The sequence below is a fragment of the Chenopodium album genome, chromosome 3, assembly GCF_948465745.1.
Source record: "Chenopodium album chromosome 3, dcCheAlbu1.1, whole genome shotgun sequence".
Lineage (NCBI taxonomy): Eukaryota > Viridiplantae > Streptophyta > Magnoliopsida > Caryophyllales > Amaranthaceae > Chenopodium > Chenopodium album.
The window spans coordinates 77,217,824-77,245,291 of NC_137836.1; the positions used below are offsets into that span (position 1 = coordinate 77,217,824).

The 27,468-nt window shown below is 35.7% G+C and overlaps 5 protein-coding genes across 5 annotated transcripts; 4 read left to right on the plus strand and 1 right to left on the minus strand.

Moving 5' to 3' along the window:
* Window positions 1-177: 177 nt before the first annotated feature.
* On the plus strand, window positions 178-9,566 carry LOC145624288 (uncharacterized). Its single transcript, XM_081677286.1, has 10 exons — window positions 178-471; window positions 1,427-1,646; window positions 4,935-5,027; window positions 5,113-5,214; window positions 5,587-5,754; window positions 5,864-5,952; window positions 6,370-6,491; window positions 6,667-6,851; window positions 7,029-7,313; window positions 8,261-9,566. Exons 1-10 carry the CDS (start codon window positions 332-334, stop codon window positions 8,780-8,782), a joined length of 1,926 nt encoding a protein of 641 aa, XP_081533412.1. The 5' UTR covers window positions 178-331; the 3' UTR covers window positions 8,783-9,566.
* Window positions 9,567-9,873: 307 nt separating this feature from the next.
* Window positions 9,874-10,833, plus strand: LOC145624289 (uncharacterized). The gene has a single exon (XM_081677287.1). The coding sequence runs from the start codon at window positions 9,889-9,891 to the stop codon at window positions 10,690-10,692; it is 804 nt and encodes a 267-aa protein (XP_081533413.1). The 5' UTR covers window positions 9,874-9,888; the 3' UTR covers window positions 10,693-10,833.
* A 1,902-nt stretch (window positions 10,834-12,735) lies between these two features.
* Window positions 12,736-14,035, plus strand: LOC145617580 (uncharacterized). Its single transcript, XM_081672296.1, has one exon. It carries the CDS (start codon window positions 13,027-13,029, stop codon window positions 13,738-13,740), a length of 714 nt encoding a protein of 237 aa, XP_081528422.1. The 5' UTR covers window positions 12,736-13,026; the 3' UTR covers window positions 13,741-14,035.
* Window positions 14,036-15,228: 1,193 nt separating this feature from the next.
* Window positions 15,229-18,815, minus strand: LOC145624290 (CBBY-like protein). Its single transcript, XM_081677288.1, has 8 exons — window positions 18,436-18,815; window positions 17,854-17,924; window positions 17,266-17,424; window positions 16,570-16,636; window positions 16,133-16,228; window positions 15,898-15,944; window positions 15,683-15,763; window positions 15,229-15,571 (listed from the first exon to the last, which is right to left on the minus strand). Exons 1-8 carry the CDS (start codon window positions 18,748-18,750, stop codon window positions 15,448-15,450), a joined length of 960 nt encoding a protein of 319 aa, XP_081533414.1. The 5' UTR covers window positions 18,751-18,815; the 3' UTR covers window positions 15,229-15,447.
* A 1,050-nt stretch (window positions 18,816-19,865) lies between these two features.
* Window positions 19,866-26,682, plus strand: LOC145617589 (DNA-(apurinic or apyrimidinic site) endonuclease-like). The gene is made up of 9 exons (XM_081672304.1): window positions 19,866-20,207; window positions 21,278-21,370; window positions 21,884-22,028; window positions 22,901-23,102; window positions 24,357-24,435; window positions 24,655-24,716; window positions 25,658-25,744; window positions 25,883-25,986; window positions 26,344-26,682. Exons 1-9 carry the CDS (start codon window positions 19,980-19,982, stop codon window positions 26,427-26,429), a joined length of 1,086 nt encoding a protein of 361 aa, XP_081528430.1. The 5' UTR covers window positions 19,866-19,979; the 3' UTR covers window positions 26,430-26,682.
* The last annotated feature ends 786 nt before the right edge of the window (window positions 26,683-27,468 follow it).

A 27,468-nucleotide genomic window follows, 5' to 3' on the forward strand; every position in this document is an offset into this window, starting at 1 on the left:
CCCTACAATCCTTACCCTCAAAAATACCGGGGTACCCTTGATTGGTAGGAGTTGAACTCCAATTCTTTAGGATGTGAGGTAAGAGTCGTACCGAGCGAACTAACAATTAATTGGTAATTACAAGTAAATTGGAAATTGGGATAAAAATACTCGTAACATGTACAACAACTAATGTATGTAAGTACTCGTATGTATCTGTCTACTCTAATTATCTCCTGTAATACAGATACAGTTCGACAGTGCTGCTGTAATAATAAATCGCACTTTCTCCCTTTAAATTAAACAACTAAATATCTTTCTCTCTCTTAAAGAAGGCTTGCCAAATTTGCAGATGTCAGCCGCCGGAGAAACCTCGGAGAAGAAGGCACACCCTATGAAACTCGTCGTTTTGGCCGACTTAAATGTCGATCCTCCTGAATTTGACGAGGATGACATCAACCCCTTCAACCCTTCTCCCCCTCTTCCTTCTAGGTCTTTCTCTCTCCTTTCTCTTTGGATTTTTTGTTATTTTTTCATTGTTTTGATAAATTTTGTTGCTGGTATTGGTTAATTGGAATTTTGAGCAATTACCCAGTTGCTAAAACATGATTTTTAGCTTAGAAATGGGGCAAAAATTCTATTTTGTTTGGAATTTTGGTTACCCATTTGGACAAAATTTAGAGGGGTGTTAACAACTTAGAGGCTTTGGCTAAGGCAGAGTGTGTAAGGAATTTAATTTGCGGTGGAATTAAATTTAAGGACGTCATTTATATGATTGTGGTCTCACAATTTGGTTTTTCTTTTTGCTGGTTTGTTGTGTTGTTCTGTTAGGGCAATGATGTAGACGGGATTTGTTGTCGGGTTATACTCGATACCATGCTGACTAAAGTGGTTGTTCTGTTGCGGTTGAGTGGTAGAGGTTCTCAAGTCCATGGTTCAATTTGGCATGGTTAATATGTTACTAATATAATTAAGTTGTTTTCATTCAACTGTTTGTTATAGAATTTTATTGAACTATTACAAGCTTAAAACCATATATTTGATTGTTTGTTTTGATTTATACAATTTAACATTCTTAACAATCCATTAGAGTAGTCAGGAAAAGTTAAATTATGATAGTAATCCAAAATATTGTCGATTGTAGGTATTGAGGTCACCAAGTGTAGTCTTTTTGGTTGTTTGATGTGTTGTTCTATGTTATTTATTCCCTTGGGTGTATCTAGAGCCGCTAAGGGCAATGATGTAGATGAAATTCAGAAATTTGATCTCATAGACTTTTCAAGTAAGCTAGTTGTTTTGTTTCGGTTGAGTGGTAGAGGTTCTGAAGTCTATGATTCAATTTGTCTTATTTGATGTGTTATCATTGGACAAAAGTTATTTTAATTCAGCTATTAGTGATTGGGTATTTGTGAGAAGCAATTTTGAAGCTTAATTTTTATTTATGCAGGTTAATAATTAATGAGAGTGGTCAGGAAAAGTTGCCCTTGTTAGTAAAAGAAAGCAGTGATGTTGTAGATGGCGAAGCTAGAAGGTTAAATAAAATGGGGAAGTGCCGTTCAAGGTCTGGGAAAGATGAGCATCTTGACTGTGGGGTGGATGCGGAGGGAGATCAACATTCTCAAGGGACTCCGTCATCCCGAGAAGAAAAAGTTAGCAGCCTTAAAACTGTGAGTTGGTTCTTAATGTTTTAGTCATTGTTGTTTTCAAGCAGTAAGTTGTGTTGGAAAGATGTTGAATAGTGTTAAAATTGCTTATCGTTCTTCACAATTCTATCAGCGCATAATTACTTTTGGAAGTATGGAGTAGTTTAGAGGTTCTATGAAGAGACAGATTCCCATTTAGATTGCTAGTCTTTGTCTTTGAAAGGGTCTTGGACAAATCACAGGCAATGCCAAAGGCTGAACGAAGAATAGATTTGTGCCAGGTTCATCAAAAGGTCCACTTGTATGTTTTGCACTTGTCATAGCTTCAAAGAGTAATGAAGAATGGTGAAATTACTGTTTGTTTACTCATTGTACAATCTGTATCAACAGAGGTGAAATTGCTTGCGGAAATGTTGCACATTCTTGCTTTGAGATATTGGTCCTGGAATGTAACAAATTTGGTAATTGTATAATTTTTTATTTTAGCTTCATCTTCTTCCATGGAAATTCCAATCCATTCAATTTTCTTTTTGTCAATTCTTTGTCCCTTTGATGACAAACACCGGCTATTGGTAATGACTATTCGTCTGAAAGAGAAGGCGAAGAAAAAAGTTAGACAAGAAGAACCAAGGATAAGATGGTGGACCCTAAGGGATGCAAAAGCTAAGGTTTTTACAGAAAAGGTAATTGAAGAAGCGGATTGGGATGGAGAGGTGGATCCGGACATGACTTGGTTACGAATGAAGAACTGTTTCCTAAGAGTGGCCAAAGAGGTCTTAGGGGAAGTAAGGGGAAGAACTTCGGTACAGAGAGATACTTCGTGGTGGAATGAAGAGGTGAAAGCAGTAATTAAGCAAAAAAGGGAATGCTATCAAGCCTTAGGAAAATGTAGGAGTGATGAAACCTTTGCAGCGTATAAGGAGGCTAAGAGCAAGGCAAAGGCAGCTGTTCGCCAAGCAAAAGAAAAGGCATATCAGGAGGTTTATGAAAAGCTTGATTCCAAGGAGGGAGAAAGGATCATTTATAAGATGGCAAAGAGAAGACAAGAGGCAAGGAAGGATATTGGCATGGTGAAGTGTGTCAAAGATAAGAACCAAATGGTCCTAGTGCAAGAGGAGGGCATCAAGGACAGGTGGAAGGGGTACTTCGATGAATTATTTAATGGAAGTAATGGAGTTGTGATAGGAGATACCTCTATGAGTGATGAAGAAATCAACATGGAGTATGTGCGAAGGATTAGGAGAGTAGAGGTGGAGATTGCACTGAGGAAGATGAAACCTAAGAAGGCGGTTGGCCCTGATGGGGTACCGATAGAGGTGTGGAGGTGTTTGGGTAAGATTGGTATTGATTGGTTAACAAACCTTTTCAACAAGATATGGACGGCTACAAGGATCCCACAAGATTGGAGGAAGAGCACCTTGGTCCCGGTTTATAAAAACAAAGGAGACGCTCAAGATTGTTCTAACTATCGAGGAATTAAGCTTATGAGCCATACTATGAAGTTGTGGGAAAGGGTGATTGAACAAAGGTTGAGGGCATGCACAAGCATTTCAGATAACCAATTTGGTTTTATGCCTGGGAGATCTACTATGGAGGCAATCCATTTGATAAGACAAATGATGGAGTTTTATAGGGTAAAGAAGAAAGATCTTCATATGGTCTTTATTGATTTAGAGAAGGCATATGACAAGGTGCCAAGAGAGATACTTTGGTGGGCAATGTTGAAGAAAGGTATCCCACGAAGGTATGTAGACCTAGTTAAGGATATGTATCGGGATGTGTCAACAAATGTGAGGACATGCGGAGGGTTGACAAAAGATTTCCCTATTACAATCGGATTGCATCAAGGGTCTGCATTAAGCCCTTTTCTTTTTGCAACGGTTCTAGATGAATTAACTAGACCAATTCAAGATGAGGTTCCATGGTGTATGCTGTTCGCAGATGATATCGTTTTGGTGGATGAGACTAAGGATGGGGTTAATGTCAAGTTGGAGCAATGGAGGCAAAGGTTGGAATCTAGAGGGTTTAAGCTAAGTCGGAGTAAGACTGAATATTTGGTATGTCGTTTTGGCACTCAGAGGGGGACACGCAATGAAGTGGTGAGTTTGGATGGAAAGGATTTGACCATGAGTGAATGTTTTAAGTACCTAGGGTCGATCATCCAGAAGAATGGTGACATTGATCAAGACGTGACCCACAGGATTAAGTCAGGGTGGCTTAAATGGAGAGCGGCCACGGGAGTGTTATGCGACCGCAGCATTCCCTTAAAGTTGAAGGGAAAATTCTACAGGACTGCCATACGACCAGTGTTGCTCTATGGTACAGAATGTTGGGCTTCTAAGAAAGAGCATATTAAAAAGATGGAGGTTACGGAAATGCGCATGTTAAGGTGGATGTGTGGAAACACTTTAAGAGATAGAATCAGAAATGAGGTTATTCGCAAGAAAGTAGGTGTGGCGGGCATTGTAGATAAACTAAGGGAAAATCGTCTGCGTTGGTTTGGACATGTAAGACGGAGACCCGAGGGTGCACCGGTGCGAAGAGTGGAAGAGTGGGACCATGGAGGGATTAAACGAGGAAGAGGGAGACCAAAGATGACTTGGTTGGAAGGAGTGAGGAAGGATATGAAGTGCATGGATTTACGTGAGGATGAAGTTTTGGATCGTAAGGGATGGAGGAGAAAGATTTATGTTGATGACTACACGGAATAATCAAATTTGGTTCATGTTAGCCGACCCCACTTTTGGGATTAAGGCTTTGATTGATTGATTTGTCCCTTTGAGGATGGTTCTCATGGAACATGCTAAGGCAACTTGGCTTTCAAGGAAAATGTTCAAGGTTCTTTGGGATTAGATGACAAGTTTCCTAAGGTTTGTAGGCTTTTCTAGCTTAAACGGGTTGGTTTAAGCTTGGTGAGAAGAATTTTGCGAAGTAGCTGTAAGCAATTGTCTTGGTCTTCTTTTCTTGTTTGTGAGACACCTGTATTAGATTTATAAGACAAATGATTACCTAGAAGCTAGAGCAGATAAGACCCTGGTATTAATGTTGAACCCTGCATTGCTTCAATTTTCTTTTTTGTCAAATCACTAGTATATCGTGCAATATACACTCATTTCACAGATTAGTACTGTTCAAGATAGAAATTCAGACAAGAGTCTCATCGAGGCAGTACTAGAAATGTGATGAATCATGGAGTCTTACAATTATTTTTAGTCCCTTTTTTTATTAATATTATTGGCAATTATTTTCAGTCTATTTTATAATGACTTTTTCCCCCCTGTTTGTAACATAACAAATTTCCTATGTCGGTAGGGTTTGATACATGTGGCAAGGAAAGCTCCAAAAAATGCTCATGCTCACTTTTTACTTGGCTTAATGTACCAGAGATTGAATCAGCCTCAAAAGGTTGCCCTAAGGTCTTAAAACTTATTTTTGGGTCTAAACTCATTCTACTTATCTTTTGCAGCTAACTCGTGGAACTGTTTTTCAGGCAGTGCTTGACTACGAGAAGGCAGCAGAGATTTTACTCCGGTCTGATGAGGAGATTGACAGACCAGAATTGTTATCATTGGTCCAAATGCATCATGCACAGGTCTTTGTTCTAATTTCTTGAAGTCTGTTTTGGCTGGGATACTTAAGAATGATATTCACATTAAAATTGTGTTTGGGCAACAAATGTTGGAGGGAAGGAAGGTGAGGAAAGAAGGCTAGGAACTATTTTCCTTCCAAACCTTTCGAATTCACTAATTTAATTTATTTACGGGTTATTTGGTTAGCCGGCTTAGCCCGTTAGGAATGTAAGGGAAGGGAGGGAAGGAGAGGGAAGTGAAGAGGAGAGGAGAGGAAAGAAAGAGATGGGATTAAGATAACGACAAGGAGCTTTTTTGAAATTATCTGAGTCCTATGAACATGTTTATTCCTAATGTGTACTTGTGCTAAAATTGCTGCCTTCCTTGCTGTTCAGTGCCTCCTCCTAGAAAGTCTCGGAGATTGTGCTTCAGATAAAGAGCTTGAACCTGACGAGCTGGAAGAAATTCTTTCGAAGCTAAAGGAATCTGTGCTGTCAGATATTAGACAAGTACCTGTGTGGAACACTTTAGGAATTATGCTTCTTAAATCTGGTCGTTTGGAGGTAAATTTGCTTACTATTAAATGTGTATGTTAAGAAACTGTAACATTATTCTGCATGCGCTTACGGCTTATTCTGCATTCAAATCTGACTTTTATTTTTATTTTTATAGAGTGCTATTTCAGTTATGTCTTCCCTGTTGGCCTTGGCACCTCACAACTTGGATTGCCTTGCAAATCTTGGTCTTGCTCATTTGCAGAGGTAAGGGACTGTGGTTAATATTATCTCTTTCATGCGCTTACGGCGTACTGGTTCTCCTTTGCAATCAAAAAGTTCTTCATTACACATGAGGTTAAATATGCCATGTTTAAATTATTGAAACTGTTTGTAGAATCTTTTTCAAAAATTGAAAGCATGGATTAAGCTTCAGAATTTTTTTTTTAAAAAAGAAAAAGGCTTATTTGATTTCCTTGTTGATTATGGAAAAATTTCACTTATTCTACCATCCGGTATATATTAAGGTCAGTGTCCTTTTGATGTGTTGTGTGGTTCACTCCTTGCTTGGCTGTGTTAGTGTAGTTTGCATCAGTGACCAGGATTTTTGTATTCAAATGTTCTCAGTCATTTTTTGATGCTGGTGTTCTACGGCTTTTCTTTATACCTGATTCATAATTTCAGTGGGAATGTGGAGGCTGCCTCAAAATGTTTCCAGGAGCTAATTTTGAAAGATCAAGGCCATCCCAGTGCCCTTGTCAACTATGCTACCATTTTGCTGTGCCAGTATGGCTCAGCTGTTGCAGGTTTGAATTACTTGTTTCCTAACTTTATCTTACAGTACACATTTCTTTGTTGCTTCTGCTTTTATCCAGTGTAAAATCTTTAGTGGATCTTTTTGCTATTGTCTATTACATATTGCTGTTACATGGTTGTCTTGTCTCCTACTACCAATGTTAGTTTTCTAACCCTAATTTTCAGGAGCTGGAGCCAGTGCTGGGGAAGCTGGTGCAGAGTCAGATTCTGCTGCTGCTATCAATGTGGCAAAGGAATGTCTATTAGCTGCAGTCAAAGCAGATCCTAAAGCAGCTCATACATGGGCTAATCTTGCCAATGCATATGATATTAGTGGTGATTATAGAAGCTCTAGCAAGTGCTTGGAAAAGGTGTCTTTGTACTCCCTGACCTTTCTGATGAAATCAGTTTGTGTCCTTCAGCTGTCCTTTCATGTGAACAAGTCTCTGTTGATATCTGACAAATAGCTAGCTACAGTTGTATATATATTTAGGCTAGACTACTGTGTCGTTTGCATGTAATTTGTAATGCTGCTTTACTTTTTGCAGGCAGCAAAACTTGAGCCCAACTGTATGTCCACTCGATATGCTATTGCTATCCATCGTATCAAGGATGCCGAAAGGTCACAAAATCCCAGTGAACAGATATCTTTGGCTGGTAATGAGATGGCTTCGATACTCAGAGAAGCAGATCCTTTGTTGATTGATCCTCCAATTGCTTGGGCTGGACTTGCTATGGTTCATCAGGCTCAGCATGAAATTGCAGCAGCATTTGAAACTGAACAGAAGGAGTTGATGGAAGTTGAAGAGCATGCTATTTGCAGCTTAAAGCAGGTACATTGATATGTGTTTTTATTCATACAAGAGATGCATGTAGTGAAACTTTTTCTATTGGTGTGCTAGTGGCTAAGTTAGACATACTGAGAGAGAGAGAGGGGTGGGGGGGACAACCTAAACATGCTTATTCATATTACAAATTATTTAGACGAGGACATCAAATGAGTATGACGTCTATGATTTCAATGGAAAGTATCTGCTTTTTTTTTTTTCTTTTTTTTTTTCTTTTTTTTATATAATTTTTTTGTAGAGATAAATCTTTTCAAGCTGTCCTAGATTACTTTCTAAGAAGTTGGACGAGTCAATTTGTTACTTTACCTCTGAATTAGCTGTAATGCGGTCAGTCTAACATCTTTGTTCGATCTGAAGAGTTTTAAAATATCTGGCTGATTTTTCGGTTTACTTTTTGATCTTTAAAGAATTGTAAGTTTTTAATAATAGATAAGCACATTTGTTACAACTCCTCCTTTGAAATTTACAATTAGTGATAATAAATTGCTAATTTTCTCTTAAAAATTCAATAACCGTAACTTTTTATGGATAATGCTTTCAATTTTTTTTTTATTATTTTTATTTTTTATTTTTTGTGGCATAGACTTTTAATCTTTTTTTATTAGTGTAAACTATAAAAAATTACAACTGCGTAGGGAATATATGTCTTAAAAGTTAAAGCAATAAGTTTGATATGAGTGATACAACCTCTTCCACAAAGACTCACAAATAAATTTTAGAAAATGTAATTAGCTTAGTATCCCTCCATCCAGTTAAGACAAGAACAAAATAGAGGAAATATTAATAATGAACCCTTCTAGTGATGCAGAGAGCTGGTTCTTACCCTCTTCTAGCAACAGTTATCGGGCTTGTAGTTTCTTAAAGCTACAACTAGGTAGTTTAGACAAAGTGACCTTTGTGGCTTGATCTCAAGAATGCCTCTTTTTTCACAGGCAATTGGAGAGGACCCAGATGATGCTGTGCACTGGCACCAATTAGGGCTCCACAGTCTCCGCACCCAACAGTTTAAAATGTCACAGAAGTACCTCAAAGCTGCAGTATCTCGCTTTAGGGAATGCAGTTATGCATGGTCCAATCTTGGTATCTCTTTACAATTAGCAGATGAACCATCTCAAGCCGAGGAAGCATTCAAACGAGCTTTAATTTTGGCCTCTTCTCAGCAAGCACATGCAATATTTTCAAACCTAGGGAATTTGTACAGGCAGGAAAAGAAATACGATAGTGCAAAAGCTATGTTTACAAAAGCACTTAAGCTTCAACCTGGATATGCTCCTGCATACAACAATCTAGGTCTTGTATTTGTTGTTCAGGGCCTACTGGATGAAGCAAAGTTCTGCTTTGATAAGGCTTTGCAGGCTGATCCCCTTTTAGATTCTGCCAAATCTAACATGGTTAAAGTTATGGCTCTGTCCAAGATATGCAAAAGTTTCCCTTCAAGCATAATGCAGGAATAATTTGGATGAAATTGGAAAAAGATAAACATCCAAGATGGTTCAGAATAGATTTATCCTTTCGATGATTGGGGGTGAAATCACGACCCAATGAGAGAGTTTGATGGGATTTTCTGTAATCATTTCACATTTCTAAAAAATTGGATTCGTCTGCAAAAATGCCTTGGCCGAGAATCTACGCCACCCACTTGTCTTTAGCTGATTATTCATGGTAATATCCTGCAATATGTAGCTGAAGGAATGGTCATCATGCCTGCCTTAGCAATCCTGTGCTGAGTGACTGAGTAATGTATCTGGTTTTGGTAATCACATATTCACATGGGCCAGTACAGTAGGTCAGCTACGAGATTGTCATCGATGGTAGAAGGTTTCATGTTTCTGAGAACATGCATTTTCAACTTAGATATTGCTGACCAGAGTTGTATCACACCAGGTCAAGGATAATCTTGTTCAATGATTATTTCTACGTGCTTGACCAGTTGACCTCATGAATTCGAGGGAATTGTGAGTGGTACGAACAACTTATGCTGATTGCTCGTCATGGAAACTAGTATCTATGCTGTTTCCTCAGCCTTTTCCCTGGGAAGTCCTTCAGTAAAGCTGTATTCTGCTGATCGGGTCTGTGTATTTTATTAGGAAAGTAATTTGGTACAATATCAGGTCACTTCATCGCTGTATATAGGGATCAAACAAAATTAGCCAATTATTACACTAGCCAATGACATTTTCCATCAGAGATCACTGATCTGTATCACAGTTAATTATCCAATCAGGAAATGTGATCTAATTTTTCTTTGTTTTTGTCAAGATAACAATAAGATTGTGATCTTGGCTAAGATCTTATTCATATATCATTGAAGTTTTATATGATTGGACTTGAAAACCTCAAAATTTGCTGGTTTGTGATGTTTGGCTAATACAATCAAATTATCGATCAGTTACAAGTAACAGTGATAAGACTGCATGCAGGTTTGAACTGCAAATCATCGGTTTCGCTACTTGGCTGGAGAGCTTGCCCAAAACCAGGTATGGGCACGAGTCTCTTGTATCCCACTGATTCAGCAAAAATAAAATAAAATTGAGTCGTACATAAATAAATTGTCTTGAAAATGACTTATTATTGTACATTACAATTTGTGGATGTGATTGCATTTTACATACAGTTTATCAGTGTCCATACAAACGAAAGAGAACTTGCTGGATTCTTGTTAGAATTCTCCAGAACACCCCCTTTCAATCCTCTCGAATATTCTCCTGCGCATTACATAAAAGTAAACTTGCTCCTTCAACCTCACACAACTCAAAATCACTCGATTCGCTTTATTCGTGTAACCTCCATGGCTGCAACAACATCCTCCATTGCAATCCACATCCCCAAGTATCACTTCATCATTAGTTCATCATGTTCAAAACCCGGTTTGCTACCTATTTCCCGGTCATTAAAACCGTCTAACAAGCCTGATAAACCATTGTCTTTTGCTAAAAATTTGGCAGTAGCTAGTACTGTCTTTTCACCCCTTGCTACTTCCCCTTTAGCCTTGGCTGCAAAGCAAATAGTCGAGTCGCCTCAGGAAGATAACCGTGGCCTTATCCTTCTGGTGCCTGTTGCAGCTGCTGTAGGATGGGTGCTCTTCAACATCCTGGGACCTGCATTGAACCAGATTAACAGAATGAGAAGCGAGAAAATGACACTCGTTGGACTCGGACTTGGTGGGCTATTAACTGCTGCATCAAGTGCTGTTATTGTGCCTAGTGCTTCTGCTGCAAGCGAAGTTGCTGAAAGTGAGGGTGCTTCAGGGGGCGGTAGTCAAGGTCTGCTTGCGTTGATTGTCGCGGGTGCTGTGGCTTTAGAGGTGGTGATGTTGAATAGCATGCAATCAAAGTATGAGGAAAAGGGTGGTGCTAGTGAATAATTGTTACACTTTTGATAGGATTAGTGTGCTTCTGTATGTATAGCATCAAGATGTAGTGGAAAAAGTTAAATTCCTTGAATGTAATTACATGGAGTATATATTCATATATCAGAATAATAAATCAGGCAGCTTTCATAAAACTTCATTATCTTTTTTGACAAACATAAAACTTGAATATTGGATCAATCGCTAGATACAATAGAGGTTTTGAACTTTTTTTTAAACTTTGACATGACAAATTAAATACGGAGTACAATAAAAGGTGTATTTTTTTTTTTTTTTTTTTTTTTTTTAAATAAGGTGTACTTTTTTTCATTCAATTCCTCCCACTGTTTTGGAATGAATGATCTAGCACAAATCTTTTGGGCACTTAAATTAAGAAAATTATGAATGGAGATCCTAAAATGAATTGTTTAATGTAGAGTACATTTAGTGAAAAGAGGAATTTTAAAAGGAGGAATGTTAGGCATTTAAAAATGCATAACAAAGGGTATTCATGTAATTATGTATATGTACAAACGAATAAATATTCTGATATCATTGGATGATCAAATGGTACCATTGAATATACAGCGATACTATATGTGCACATAATGCTATTATATATGCATTCAGTTGTACTAAATTTATGCGTAAATAGTACCACTGAGGATTTAATGGTACTATATAAACTTTCAATGGAACAATCAGCATGTGGTCCCCCATCACGTGATACAATCCGATTAAAAAATAGGTGTGATCCACCTACATGCCTCTCTCTTCCTATCTCTCTCATCTTTTCTCTCTCTACCATGTGTTTTTATAATATTTTAATCAATGTTATGCATTAGTAAATGCATAACTTTCCTCCATTTCTAGTTTCTCTAGTGAAAATTCTATGAACAGAATATTAACGAATGATTGTTCCTTTCCATCAATATAAACGTGTTAACTGTTAAGCTATTCTACAATGAACAAAAGAGAGAAATGTATCAAATATTCCCGAAACAAAGGAAATACCGCACCAATAGGAAATTTCGTGCAATAAAATATTACTCCATGTAAGTTCTATTTTTATGCAAAAATCCATGTTAAAGGAAGTATAAAAGCATGAACCACAAAAGAATAAGCAAAAGTACAACTGTACAAAATCACCTAAAAAGAGGATAGGGTAGAATTCAGGTGACAAATATGTACAACTGAATTAAACCCACCTCTCATTTCTCAAAGTCTCAAGTAGATCAGATAATCCTTGCATTGCCTTTAAATGTCATGAGACTCACATCATCCCATTATGTACACTTTTCTTCTTACCATTTTTAGTCTTTTTATTTATGGGCCTGTTCGTTACCATTTGCTCTTTTAAGTTGTTGGGAACCACTTTATATCAGTAGAAGCATTCGTTTGAAATAAATGATGTAATTCCAAAAGGTGGTTCGACACCTTTCAGGACAATGCAAATACTACCTCCGTTATATATTATTTGCAACGATTTGACATAAAATAGAGAGGAAAAATGTCTAATCGTTGTAAATAATATGTAATAGAGGTAGTAGGTAAATTTCAAATAGTTGCACAACCATGATGATTCTAATAAATTTGACAATTTATTTTATTTTATTTTATTTTTATCAAATACGAAGTATATTATATGACTTTTAAAATCTAAAAACCAAATCACAATAACACCCAATGGATAGCCCTTAAAATAGCGGTTTCTTCTAAATTGGTAAAAATATTAAAAATATAAAAATCGTAAAAGAGACTTTTTAATTTTAAGAAAGTAAAACAGAACATATTTTAGAACTTGGATAATTTAATAGCATTATCGATAGAAAAACGGTCATACACCGTATAAATAGTATTTAGTTATTCATATCGTCCTTACATGGATATAAATGTCAAAACAACACCCAATTCAACTCGACTCAAATTCGGCCCAAAAATATTCGATTCAAATTTTGACTAACTTAGACATAATAATTTAACATAACTCCTTAATTTAACATAACTTCTTAATTTGACATAAATAAACTAACTTAGACATAATAATTTAACATAACTCCTTAACTTAGACATAATAATTTAACATAACTTAGACAAAAATAGACCCAGTTTAACTTTACCGAATTCAATCTGAACATCCGAATTAACACCTCTACGGCACTAGTAGTGCCCTACTGCTTCACTCATAGTCACTTAAGCGACGCCCTTTCATACGATCATACGTCCCACACACAATTACACAAACAGTTGAGTACGGAGAATATAAAATTTACAACAAACCCAATATTCTATTCCAAAAAAATAAACCCCATTACACTCCCATGCAACAAATCACATAACACAACAACCATGAAACTTCCCACCATCCCCAAACTCCCACTCCTCCTTCTCCTCCCTCCTCTCTTCATCTTCCTCACCTTCCTCTCTCTCTCCTCAACCCGACCCAAACCCGCCGACCTCATTATCCGACCCGATTACACCAACTCCTACCAATCCTACCTCACCCACCAACTCCACAAAACCCTAAACCCTAAACTCCGTAAAATCTGGCTCACCCGAGATTGGACCCGTAAAATCCACGTTTTCTCTCTCTTCTTTCTCTCTCTTCAAAACTCCCACCTTCTCTCTAACCACTCCAAAGCCCTCTGCATCGGGGCTCGAGTCGGGCAAGAAGTCGCCGCGCTTAAACGAGTCGGAGTGAGTGACTCAGTTGGGATCGATCTGGTGCCGTATCCACCGTTGGTTGTTTTCGGGGACTTTCATTCTCAGCCGTTCGATGATGAGGTTTTTGATTTTGAGTTTTCGAATGTGTTTGATCACGCGCTTTTTCCGGGGAAATTTGTGGGGGAGATCGAACGGACGTTGAAGGTTGGTGGGATTTGTGTGTTACACGTGGCGGTATCTAAGCGGGCTGATAAGTATTCTGCTAATGATTTGTTTAGTGTTAATCCGTTGGTTAAGTTGTTTAAGCATTCTGAGGTGGTTTCTGTTAAGGGTATTGATGGGTTTGGGCTTGATACTGAGGTCGTTTTTAGAAAAATTAAAAAATTTACTCGTATTTGATTTATTCATTGATTGATTTGTCTTAAAAAAAAAAAAATATATTCCAAAGGAATGATTATTGATATAAATAGAAAGTTTATAAGTGTATGCTTGTATCGGTTGTACTAGAGATGTCGTTATTGTGGTGTCATGAGATTGGAGTTGAGTGAGTGATACGAATTACATACTTGTACCGGTTGTATGTCGTTATTGTGGTGTCATGAGATTAGAGTTGTATAAAAGTTATTGTTAAACGACATGTATGATGCAATAGTTTACGAGTAATTGGTTATTTGGATGGGCAAAAAAATACCTTTACGAGTAGATGATTGTTTATTTGATCGTTGAAAGTATAATATATTACGGTATAACTCAATATGAATGTTCGGTTGATTATTACTTTATTAGTCCTTACCTTTTCAATGGTGTGGATGTAAATTTGTAGATGAAGTCACTTTTTAATTCTCAGTTGTGATGTAATGAGATTAGAGTTGAGTGAGTAATTCAAATATCTAATGAGGTCATTACCACTTTTCCAGCAGAGAAAAAAAACAAAGGTAATCCGTAGTACTCCTACGTACTATAAGATCAAACTTATCAAAGTGCAAGTTGATTTATCACAAATTTGGCAAATGCAAAAGTGCTAATAATGACTGCTCTTATTATGAGGCTTTTTAGGCCTAAATGGTCTGATACTATGAATGTCAGAGGCAACTGTATGAAGAAGATTGAGTAGGTCCACTTGTTAATTCCTACTGGTACAATTGTGCTAGATCTTGTGTACAGTGTACCCTTCATTGTGTACTTGTCTAGCTAATTTTGGTCATCATTTCTCTTTTCTTTTGGTTTAAATGATTTTAAAAAAGAAGCTGATTTCGTAGAGATGGTAATCGAGTCATTAGGATTGAATCAATTTAGGTGTAGTCATTTTCTAGTATGACTCGTTTAAATAGATTTTTAGTTCAGGTTGAGTCATTTTCGATTCTATTGCCAATATACTTATTTAGTTATTTTAAATAAACTAATCATGATTAGAAACATTAATTGTCAAGTCTAGTATAAGTCAGGATAAACAATGATTTTAGGTAGAGTTTAGGTCTTGGGTCAGGTATTTTGGATAAAGTAAATGTGTATGTGTTAGTTTTGATGGGCCTATTCACCTAAATCTCTACTACCCAGCCTAGCCTTCATTCATTTCATTTTCTTGCTCATAACTTTTGTTTTGAATATCTCCACTCCTTAGCAAAACCTTCATTCTTCCCATTATACACTTCTCTTCTCTCGTCATAACCAAAACTCACAGTTGTGCTTCAAACAAACTCTCATTAAACGCTCCTTACTAAAGGCCTATTCACTTCAACTTAATTTCAGTTCAGCTCCTAATTTTCTTCTCTCATAAAATATTTATTTCAGCTCTATAAAGTTCAGCTCAACTCCAATCAGTTTAGTTCGGTAAATGTGAATAGACCCCAAAATTGATAGTATCTAAATATAATACTCCGTAACTCATTATTGCAAAAAACAATGAAGTGAGATTTTCATTCACAGCTTGTTACATACGAGAAGAAGTGAGCTAACTCATTACAAAGAATCAGTGATCTTTACTGCTATAAAATATGGAGTAAAGTACTTAAGTTGATTGATATATTCAAGTGCTCAAAGCTTGTACATTCACTAAAAGCCTTGGATAATTACAAACTCTCGTCTTCAACTCATAAACAGGTTATATTAACTAGCATACTGCTTTGCAACAAGGCTCCCACAAAAGTCCAAGTCAAATCTTTCCTCTGGTGGATCTCCGATGCAATCAAAAACTGCATCAGCGTTCTCAAAGTCTTCTTCAGCAGTGTAACTGCAACAGATAGAGAGTTCATTCAGTAATAATCATAAGTTTAACAGTAATGATCTGATGCAAAATTCAGAATGGTGTACTGTGTATAGTCTAAAGACTGCAGCAACCTACCCGCTTTTGGTCACTATGCACTTCATTCCAGCTGCTTTGGCAGCTGCAAGACCAATGGCACTGTCCTCTACCACAACGCAACTGTGAACATTGAAAGAACATTAATATTTGATCTACTACGTATATTTTTGTTGATCTTATAGCACAGCTTAACATCTTAAAGCCTTTATTTCTAGCTATTACAAAAGAAAATCATGAAATAACTACTTCAGTACCTTGCAGGGTCAACACCGAGGGTTGTGGATGCTAGTGTATAAATGGCCTGTTAAGAATAAACGAATCAACAAGAAAACTGATAGCTTTACTCAGCAAGAAAACACAAGAAAATATAGATGATTAAGTTGGAGGGCAACATATACTATGTACAATTAAATGAAGCCTGATGATACTAATATATACTCTGTACAGTTAAATGAATATCAAATGAAAGGACAAGGAAAGAGGCTTTACTGGATCAGGCTTCTTCCGAGGGACTACATCTCCTGCAAAAATCTGCATCTTTTCTGCTCGTTCAGGACCCAACAAACATGAAACTATTGCAGAGACCTGAAACCAATACGTTCACTGTTCAGTGCATCTATCAAGCTGATTCCATAAGTCTTTCCATAAGGAATAAAAGCGGGTGCTTGTGATTTCTGGTTCCAAGGAACTATGAAGGTCAAGCGTAATTGATAAAATCAAACTGTTATACAGTTGATCACTGTTCTTTGGTTGTATTTCTTAAGGATTTTGAATGTTGATCTAGCAACCTATGCGAGTCAGGGCATCATAGCTCAGATTAATGAAACTAATGTTATACCGCCTTCTCATAAATCTTTATTGTTCAGAATGTTTTCAGATATTGAGATTGAAAGCTATTGGCTTTAGCATATAAACACATAGCATACCGCTTTTTCATTGGATGTGCTGCACACAGCAACTTTGACTCCTTTTGCCAAAGCTTGATCAATCAGCCTGCACAATATGAGAACAGAACATTCCAGATCTTTTTACCTGAAGAGTAAACAACTAAATTGATGTACTTTCTAATGATAATGTGCAAATGTCAAGTGCTATCCAAGTCTTGGGATCAAATTTTATCTACATCATTGCCCTTTGTGGCTCATTATAAGCTAGATAATCTTCTGAAATGTGGAGCTGAACAAATTTGTAATACTTGTATGTATAATGGCCTGATAATATGATAAACAAGACACAAGAATATCTTGTAAATGAACAAGAATTCAGAGGACTTGATTTGTTTAATTGTGAATCCTACAAGTCTCATGTTGACTGAAATCTGAAAAAAGCTAGACCTACTTGGTCTCCTCTCCATAATGATGAGGATTATACAGCTGAACAGAAAGCAGTTCCATCATTAAAAAAGGCGCTATATCCTGACAAAGTTTGAAGATAATATGTACATGGAGGCCATAACACAACTTGTTTTTGCTTCTTTACCATGTTAAGGGAAATACGGTTAAGTGGCCAAGAATGTGTGATTCCTCCAACAATGTTTAATTTGTACATAATTTGTTTGATGTCACTTCCACAGCTAAGATGAAAACAAACACTTTACACAAACATAAACTCGAGTAACATACTTAGCAACACCTGGCCGAAGAGGCAGCAGCTTCTTCTCAATAAGTGCCATAAACAGCTCTGTCTTTCTCTTGTGCAAAGAAGCAACAAATTCTTTTCTCTCTGCATCACCTGAAGGAGCCTTTTCTGGCCAACCCACCTGGTTGAAGTAGGCGGTCATCCTATACAAGCAAGCATAAGTGTATACAATCAACAAATGCTTAAGGCATAAGAAGGTAATTCAGTTGTGTTAATAAACATATGCAATATTTTAATGGTGGAAAAGAATGCCGTCGAAAAGGAGGTGAAGAAAGTTCAAGACACACAATACTCCATACTATGCACTGCCTTCATCCTAAATCAATATAAATTCTTTGTTCACAATATAACATTTTAGAATGACATGAAAAAGTTGTCGCATTTCCTAATATTTTTTAAATTCTTGATTAAATTTCCTAATAAGTGGTACGGCGGGAAGCTGGGGGACTCAACTACTATAAGGATAATGTTGTATAATCACATGATATACTTAATTATGAGGGGTTAAGGCGACGTGACAATTCTAGTAAGTAGCTTTTGACACAAGGATAAAAAAAAAAAGATAGTATTACCTTTCTTTTCCACCTCCAATCTTGAGCAATTCACCATACAAATCCACATCCCAAGAGACACCCAGTCCCCTCTGTGCATTCATTCAAATTTCAAAAGTCTGAAATGAATTCATGAAGATGTTGAAGCATAAACCATAAAACCCTAAGAAATCACCAAAATTTCAACATTTCTCCTCACCCAAAACATAATCTACTAGGGAAACTAGGCAAAATTTTCACCTAAAATCCCATTAAAATTCAATCTGAAAAGGGTTTTATCTTTCAACTTAATTTAGAATTCATGAACATGATCAATCACTAGCTTAGAGTGAAAAAAAAGGCGGTACGAGTAGCATTGATAACTTGATAATTTAGAACCTCTATCTTGCACCCAGGTATACCTCGGAAAATATAACCATTGTTAATGTACACGAGTGCAAAACCAGTAAGTACCCATTTCAAAAAAATCTTCACACAAGTAGTAATTTATAATCAAAATGCTAAAAAAAACAACCAAATGTTGATCATATTATATACAAAATAGAGCAATTAAATACCCAAAAATCTTCTACAAAAAAATTTAAAAGAATGCGAAGAACATACTTCAGTAAAAGTGTCATTGAAAGAAACTCGGTGACCATCCCTTTCAGTATCAACAAGAACACCATCACAATCAAAGAGAAGAGCTGCTGGAGGAGCAGGGGATGTAACAGAGCAATTTACAAGAGTTGATCTTTTTTTCATGTTCATTAATTTTTGTGTGTTTAAATCATTAGAAATAGCTAAATTTTTACCAAACAAAGAAGAGGGTGATAAGATTTTAGCATTTTGCTGCTTAAAATTGCAAATTTTGAACAATTTTGTGTGGGAAGATGAAGGAGCTACTGTTGATGGTGAGTAAATGACTGAAGAAGCCATTGGAAATTTTTTTGAGAGAATGTGTGATATTCTCTCTCCTCTAGTACTAGAACTTAGAGAAATTATGGATTGCTTTATCTGTGACCAGCCACTCTGTATGGTGCAATATAATGGTCCTACCTTGGAGATTTGAAGGGAAATTAGCTTGGCCTCTCATTTTGATTTGCAATTGAGGTTGTTGACATGACAAAGTTATGTTAATTTGCACTATGTTTTTTTGCCTAATAATGTTATGTTGAATTTAATTTGACTTATTTTGGATAAATTATGATACATAGATTACAATTAATTTGGTTAACAACTAAAATTAATTTTAAGTTAGTTGAATTCAATTACACATGATAAATCTCAAATTTGGGTTTTTCTATTGTTTATACTATCTCCGTTTTATCAACGATTAGACATTTTTCCTCTTTACTTTATGTCAAATCGTTGCAAATAATATGAAACAGAGGTAATAAGAGCAATGTTTCATATACGGAGTACTGAGTATAAGTTTATAGGACAAAAAAGTATGAATCAAACCTAATTCCACAACAAGCATAACATAACACATCACAAAAATTATGCTGGTGGGACATGGACTGTGCATGAATTACAATTTTAATATTTGTCATAAACACAACGATTAACTTTTTTTTAATATTATTTTAATTTAAAATTAGACATAATTAATATGTTCTAGCTTGACACTTGAGTCAAGTTGTTCAAGGGCGTTGAGTTAATAGTCCAAGTTTATTTTTAATCCATTCCAAACACAACTTACTTAAACACTAGACACCTTGATTTAACATAAGGACTTACACAGGCATATTGACTCGACCGACCCGACTCGGAAAAAATTCGATTCAGAGTTCAACTCTTATAGACACATAAGTTAACATGATGCAAGTTTGAAATTAAACTTAAACCGGCATGACCTTATCAAACCTAACCCGGACATCCAAATTAACACCTCTATGTGTACATTTACACGGCTCATACAGTCGTACGTGTCTCTAAATAAAGGTATAATTTCTGTATCGTTCCAATTTAATCAGAGGTCTCCGAGAGGCGCACAAAGATATACAAAGTAATTTTAAATCCAATTTAAACCCAAAAGGCCAAAATGAAAGATTGCTGGAAAAAAAGAAAAAGGATCATTGTGCAAATTCCAAACCAAGTTGGGGTTCTTGTAGGCTTGTAGCCAAGCTCCGTGCAAGTGAAAGAACCTAGCGGAGAGTATCAGTATGAAGCGATTTTTCCAACCAATAGAGAAAGATGGCTCTTCCAAAAAACCTGCACTTTCAACCAAAGAAGACAATGAAGAAGAAGAGAGAGAATCAAAAGATGACGGCAAAGAGCCCTTAAAGTTCTTGACATGGAATGCTAATAGTTTACTTCTTCGTTCCAAAAACAACTGGCCTGAATTCTCCAAGCTTGTTTCTTCTCTTGATCCTGATATCATTGCTATACAGGTGATTCAAGCTTTTCTTTGTCAATTTTGTTATTTGGGTATTTGATTATTTTGCTTAATTTTGCGTTTTAGCTCATGGGTTTTTGATTTTTGTGGGATTTTAGTATGATACAATTGAATGTATTGTCATTTATGTTGTAGCAAAGTGACCCCATTTTATCATCTGGTCATTTGATTAATTTTACAAGTTTTGCATTTTAGTTCATGGGTTTTGGAATTTGTAGGGTTTTAGAATGTGGGCAACTGATGATTTGAGTTAATTCTTTTTGGTTTGGGTTATTGATGATAAATTGATTGATAATGCATTATCATTTTTATTGCAGTAATGTAGCAATTTTTTAAACCTCTATTATTAAATAATTTTGCTGAGATTTGCATTTTATTAATAGTTAAGGAGATTTTAGGTTTTAAACCTCTGTTATTAAATGATTTTGCTGAGATTTGCATTTTATTCATATTTAAGGAGATTTTAGGTTTTTTTGCTATGTTGTTGGTTCTACTTATAATGTGTAAATTAGATTTTGTTTTGTTTGTATTTGTCAGGATTTTTAAAGAAATAGTTAGAAAATGACATGGCAGTTGTTCCTACTGACATGATAACGTGAAGGATGATTTAGTAGTTTGCTATAACTCCAATCTAAGGTAACCATGGATCAATATCACCAAAAACTAAAATTGAGTTTTACCAGGAAATGAACAATTTGTTATTCTGAGAGAGATTAACCCTCTGAACTGAATAATTTGTTTTGTTTTTCAGACTCGGTATATATTTCTGTTATTTTTCAATGAAAACAAACAAAAGATAGAATGCCAGGTTTAAGGCTAATTGAGCTAGGTAGGATTTTAGGGACTCGTTTAAATGGCGCTTGAGAGATGTTTCTGGAGTCTGGATAGTGAATATGCCCTTCTGGATTTTGGCCATTTTCCTGTCATTGCACTGTTATCTTTTAATTAGAGCTTTTTATTCTCCTTGTTTAATTTTGCATAACTTCACCTGTGATAAGTTACAATAGCAAAGAAGCTTTTTAATACTTTACAAAGAATATGTTACAAGTAGTTCATTCATAGTAGGAAGTAAGGATGCCTGCTGCTGGTTCCAAGGGCGCATCCAAGAACCAAGGCGAGCTAAAGGATGACACAAATGCCTCACGTGAAGAAAAGAAGGTAAAATTTCCCTCTTCACAGCCTGCATAATCATGTGTTCTATCATGTAATTGTGTTTCTAGTAAGTTAGTTTTTGTTATCGTGAAGTCATTAACCATCTGACTGACAGCCCATGCACACTATAATAGTATTATTATGTGTGAGGTAAAGCTGAATGGATAACCTGTTATCTAATAAAACTCGATAATATAATTTAAAAGGCGAATGTGTTATCATTCTACTGGCCCTAAGCCCCTAAATAGATTTCCACTTCTATCATTGTATAAAAATAATAGTTTGGTCATTTCATAGGGTGTTTGTAGATTTCTTATTGCAACCTCAAACCATAGGAAATCATTCAATTGTGAATGATGTGTCAATTGCAATATTTATGATTTAAATTATCCAGTAATATTTAGCTAATGCTTCATAGTTCATATATATTCTGAGGCACCCAATTCAACTATAATGTACATGAAGTATGGTTTCTTTTCCTTTTTCATGTTTTCAACGTTTTCATGACCAATCATCCAGGTGTTGATGCGGGCCCTTTCAAGTCCTCCATTTGGAAATTATCGTGTGTGGTGGTCTCTAGCAGATTCCAAGTATGCTGGGACTGCATTGCTTGTGAAGAAATGCTTCAAGCCAAAAAAAATCTCCTTCTCTCTAGATCCTTCAGGTATTTCCTGATAACCAGAATTTATCCTTTAGTGTTTATTTACTCTCAATTCCCAATCTTTTATGTTCTATTTCCTTCTATGATGTTCCTGCTATCACCTTTTCTGCTATTGTTTTCCGGACCATGTAGTCATAACACTTCACTGTGGCATCACTACTCACTGCAGTATCATCATATATGTCAATGGGTGCAATTATGCAAATTCATTCTAGTAAAATATGCACACAGAATTTTTGTTCTTCGTTTAGAATGCAAGAATGCATTTTAGTTATTTTGCCCGGCAAGTTTCACCTTGCATGGGCATGTATATTTGGTTGAAAAGAAAAAAGTTGATTAATCAGTCTTCTCAGTGTGCACTTTGGTGTATAACAATGTGGTTTCACATTTAAAGCAATTGGTTTAGTGATTGTTTTGAGATTCTGGTAAGAATGTTCAACAATTGGGTGGGTAAATATGGTTAATGATAATGTCTACAAAGAGCATGTGATACTTCAGGTCTTAACTTATTTTTAACACATTCATGCTAGCTTATTTGTTTTCCCTATGGTTCCATATTTAGAACATATTTCTCTGCTTTCATTTTTTTTTGTCTAAACAATTAATTCTTGTCTTAACCCTACAATATTTATATTTTGTCCTGGCACTTGATATAACAGTGTGGTAAAGGTGTAAACACTCAAATAAAGAGTCTATTGTTTATGTGCACTAGAGTGGTTTGTTGTTATTGCTGCTGCATTGGGTTCCTTATCTGATCTTTTCTGATTCTTAAACATAAAAAGGAACTTTTGTACATAATGCGTTGTACATTGTTGTTTATGTACTTTGTCATCCATGACTGAACCTTGATTTTTTTATTTCCACGTTTTCCATAGTGAAAAAGCATGAATCTGATGGTCGCTTGATATTGGCTGAATTTGAGTCATTGCGCTTTATAAATACATATGTGCCCAACAATGGCTGGAAGGAAGAGGAATCCTCATTTGTAAGGAGAAGAAAATGGGATAAGAAGATGTTGGAGCTTGTCTTGCAGTTATCTGATAAACCACTTATTTGGTGTGGTGATTTGAATGTGAGGTAGCTGCTTACTAAATGTTCATTTGTGCTTAATCAGTTTTTTAGATTTATTGATTTGATCTTTCCACATAGATATAGCTTAAGTCTTTTTTTGTGGATGGATAAGATATGGCTTTCTTTTCGCTGACCCTCTTGATTATTTGTTCCTCAAGGCAAATGGACCATAGTTGTGGAAAAGATGACGTGATGTAGACTAAGATTAATCATGTCTGTCCGAATGGATTTGAATGTTTTGTCATAGGCGCTTAGCTTATTATTTTGTTGCTGATTGATAAGGCACCTCTTCTGGCTGAGTTTTGGTTCCTTTACCACTGCGGTCACTCGGCCAGACAATACAACATGTTTATATCATTAACCTAATCACTCTAGTACTCTACTAAGGTTCCTTTGTAAGATGATAGTTGTATGCCATCTCTAGTTAGCAGGGTTGCCTTCCTAATTACATTGTAGTATGTCTGTAGTTTAGTATGTTTCTCGCAAGCTTAGGACCTGGGTAAAATGGTGCTTTATTGGTTTGACAAAAAAAAGTTAATATTTATCTTTTTATTTTTATTACTCATGGATTTGAAAACAGTGTAGTTAGCTGATGTATGTCATTGGACTAACACATTTTACATAATTTAGTTTTTACTATCACCTTATGTCACTAGTGTAACAGCACTCCCAAATGAACTTGATTATGACAAATTCTCTAGACATCTACCCTACTATGAATGCTAGTGATGGAAACTCTGTTTACATGCTGAAAACTTAAGAAGGAAGGGTAATTTTTGGAACTAGGATAGAAATACAAGTCTCATGTATAGAATGAAGAAGGGGAGCAGTAGAGGAAAGGAGGATGGCAATCCTTCAATGTCGACTATGTGTACATGTCATTCCTTAATGCCCACTCTTCCAGTTGGCCTCTTAACATATGTTTTCCATCATCTTTCTTTTCAATGTCACAGTACTCCCTCTGTTCAAATGTAATTATTAATTTGTTAATTTGCATAAATTTGAACATCTTAAATTAGGATCTGCAATCTATATGTGCTGTGCCAAACTTCGTGCTCTCACGTTTTTGGTGGCTCTGAACTCGTAATTATATCCTTACCATTATAACCTGTAGCCATGTGCCTCTGATCAGCCTTCCAATCAGTATGGTTGTGGGGTGTGTCAGAAATAGGCAAACTAATCTATGCAATTGCAGTGAAACTGTTCTCGGAAAACTTACTCTTACAAACTGACTAGAGTGACTACCATGAATTTCTGCAGCCATGAAGATATTGATGTAAGTCATCCAGATTTCTTTGCTGCAGCAAAAATGAATGGCTATATTCCTCCAAATAAAGAGGTGAAAATGCATATTTAAGCTCAAAGAATTTATGCACACATCTGTAGTATTTTGCAGCACATTACATAATCTGCATACTTCTTACATATGCCTGTTTCTTCCTCCCATGCTTATATGGAAAGGATGTTAACTAGGATATGCAACTAGGTTCTATTTGTCTTTTGAATGATTTTAACTGCATTCAAGTGGCTGACCGGCTTTCACCTTACTTTTTGGCAGGATTGTGGGCAGCCTGGATTCACTATATCTGAAAGGAAACGTTTTGGTACCATGCTGAGAGAGTAAGTTCTGTGTTTGGAATTGGATTCATGTTCATCTATCTTTTGAGTTTGAAATGAGAGTATGTTTGTGTAACGGACTGAAAACTTAAGAAGTAGAAATGCAATAAGAAGAGAAGGAAAAATTGAATACGTACTTTGTTGCAGTTCAATTATCAAATGGTGCTAACAATTCCTGGCCTTAGATTGGCTGGACACTAGCAAACTAACAAGCTAGAACAAGTACTATTCAGCCATCAATTTTCTGATATTTTTCTCTCTAATCTCCTTGATATATAGCATTTCTAAGTTCTCTCTCTCACCACTAAGGCACTAACCAACTCTGCCTTCCTCCCCAAGCTAAATATAACATTTTTATAGTCTAATACCAACATTGCTCCTCCCTTTAAGCTAAGGTTAGGTCTATTTTAGATTTTTGATATATTGTATTCCTGGGCCATTGACAGTCTCCTGATAGGCTGAACTGTCGTAGACTGATACAGATTCATTAAATTCCATTCCTCACCTCAAGTGCTCTCCAAATGTTTTGTTATGTATCTCTTAGAGATCCTAGGAAGAGCCAATGTTGATTCTTTTGGAAATGACATTTGGGACATTTTTTACGAAGTATTAAACATTATAATTTCTGGAAAAATCAGACTTTGGAGCAATTCAAAGGTGGGCAGAGCTGTGACTTCCTATAAAGTTGATCATGTTTGACATGCTGCCCTTTTTGTTGATGGGTATGATTATGATTGCTCTTTTAAACTTCTTGTTGAGTTTGTCATAAAATTTGGAAGATGGGGCAAGGCATCAGTATCTCATCATGTAATGCTTTAAACAAGCTATTTTTTAGCTGCAAAATTCTCAGAATGTGTTTCCTCTCAGTGTGTGAAGTTGATGTATTCATCTATGTTAGAGATCCTATCAAATTGATTTTCTGATGTATATTTATCATGCCTTAGGGGAAAATTAATAGATGCATACAGATTTCTACATGAGGAGAAAGACATGGAGTGTGGCTTCTCATGGTCTGGAAACCCAGTTGGAAAGTAAGAAACTCAACTCAAGCTTTTAAGGCTTCAACTGACTTTGGATGCTTGTCGTATTCATTATATCGTATATTTTAGTAGAGGACTACAAATGGCTGCTTTGTTAGGCTTTGAATAAATGATGATGAATTATTGCAGGTATCGAGGTAAAAGGATGAGGATAGATTACTTTTTAGTGTCAGAAATGCTTAAGGACCGAATAATATCCTGCAAGATGCATGGACAGGGCATTGAGTTGGATGGTATGTTATGTCTGATTTTGTAAGGAAAACTTAACATGGATAATCTTGTTTGTTTATCTTGTAGTTCTTATTAATCATACTTTTGATTAATATTACAACTTTGAAGATCAATTTCTCATAATAATCTCTTGAGATTTTTTACTTCTCACAATAGTCATTCTTAATAATGTAAGCCGGATATGTGGATCTGAGTCCTGAGGGTGAATACATACTGCACCATCGACTACATCCTTGAAATTTGACCATATAAATAAGAGAAAAAAAGGGAAGACAAAATTGATGAATCTGCCAAGATAGTAGACAGGATAGAAAGTAAAATAATGATGTGTCTGACTCTACTTTTTACTGTATTTTCAGGTTTCTGTGGAAGTGACCATTGCCCAGTGTCTCTCGAACTTGCACCAAGTTCACCTGATCCAACCCTGAATGAGGCTTCTAATTGACATTCTGAAGTATATAACCCCCCCTTATTTGATGCAGTTTGAGAAGTATTTCAGGCATATTGATCCAGATTAGTATGTAAATGATTTACTATTGAGTAAAGCAATTTCTTCTTTAGTGTACTGTGCACTAGTAATGAACATGTTGCGATATGACTCATGTATTCGAATAGATCTTTAATTAGTTAGGACTCTTAGTAGTATGTTAACCAGATAACCATTTTTCTTCTGGCTTTCTGCATTAGAGGGTTTATCAGTCTTATGAGTTTTAACTTTTGAGAGGGTTTAAATGAATGTGTGAAAGTGTGCTATTTGGTACACAAAAAAAAAAAAAAAGAAGGCGAGACGCGTTAGTGTGTTGATGTACAAGGATAACCTGTCTAGATGTAAATACGGAGTACATCTAAAAGAGACCGTGAGCAATTGTTGATGATATTTTTGGTTTTAAACAAGTACCACTCCTGTCCCAAAAAAGAAAAAAAAAAAAAAATACCACTCATCGGATTTTGTTGAGTTGACTAACTATTTTGACGTTGACCCTCATATGTTCGTGACTTTTTATTTTTTTAAATCTTTTGCTATTTTGTTAATCTTTTTGCCTTATTTTATTTAGTTTTCCTCCCAATTCATTCATTAACCTATACTAAAAGCAAACCTAAAGTGACAGTTGTCACGATGCTATAAAAAATTTTCCCACCTTTTTTTCTTTCCTTTTTTTTTTTGCCAAATTTTAATAACTTCCATTTTATAACCTACCATGATACTTATTTCCATTTTGACAACACATTAATTTTTTATTTTTTTTTTGAAAAAGACAACACATTAATCTAATCATACTCAATTATTTTTTTATTATTTTTCAACATATATTTTATATACTATAAATATTTTAGTTACAAATACACTAACATAGTTTAAAATTAAGGTATTGACATATATCATCATCTAAGATTATCATAATAATATTATAATTTTTTTTCCTCCAACTTCAAATTTATTTTAATTAAATAGGAACAACAATTTTGGTAGGATAATTTGTAGA

Excerpts from the sequence above, each read along its gene's own strand:
- LOC145624288 (XM_081677286.1), top strand. The coding sequence starts at position 332 with ATGTCAGCCGCCGGAGAAACCTCGGAGAAGAAGGCACACCCTATGAAA. Across the intron at positions 472-1,426 it reads TCTCCCCCTCTTCCTTCTAG|GTTAATAATTAATGAGAGTG; the intron begins GTCTTTCTCTCT and ends TTATTTATGCAG. Across the intron at positions 7,314-8,260 it reads CTATTTGCAGCTTAAAGCAG|GCAATTGGAGAGGACCCAGA; the intron begins GTACATTGATAT and ends CTTTTTTCACAG.
- LOC145624289 (XM_081677287.1), top strand. The coding sequence starts at position 9,889 with ATGACTTATTATTGTACATTACAATTTGTGGATGTGATTGCATTTTAC.
- LOC145617580 (XM_081672296.1), top strand. The coding sequence starts at position 13,027 with ATGAAACTTCCCACCATCCCCAAACTCCCACTCCTCCTTCTCCTCCCT.
- LOC145617589 (XM_081672304.1), top strand. The coding sequence starts at position 19,980 with ATGAAGCGATTTTTCCAACCAATAGAGAAAGATGGCTCTTCCAAAAAA. Across the intron at positions 24,436-24,654 it reads ATATTCCTCCAAATAAAGAG|GATTGTGGGCAGCCTGGATT; the intron begins GTGAAAATGCAT and ends ACTTTTTGGCAG. Across the intron at positions 25,987-26,343 it reads ACAGGGCATTGAGTTGGATG|GTTTCTGTGGAAGTGACCAT; the intron begins GTATGTTATGTC and ends CTGTATTTTCAG.
- LOC145624290 (XM_081677288.1), bottom strand. The coding sequence starts at position 18,750 with ATGGCTTCTTCAGTCATTTACTCACCATCAACAGTAGCTCCTTCATCT. Across the intron at positions 17,925-18,435 it reads TCAATGACACTTTTACTGAA|AGGGGACTGGGTGTCTCTTG; the intron begins GTATGTTCTTCG and ends ATGAATGCACAG. Across the intron at positions 15,764-15,897 it reads CTCGGTGTTGACCCTGCAAG|TTGCGTTGTGGTAGAGGACA; the intron begins GTACTGAAGTAG and ends CAATGTTCACAG.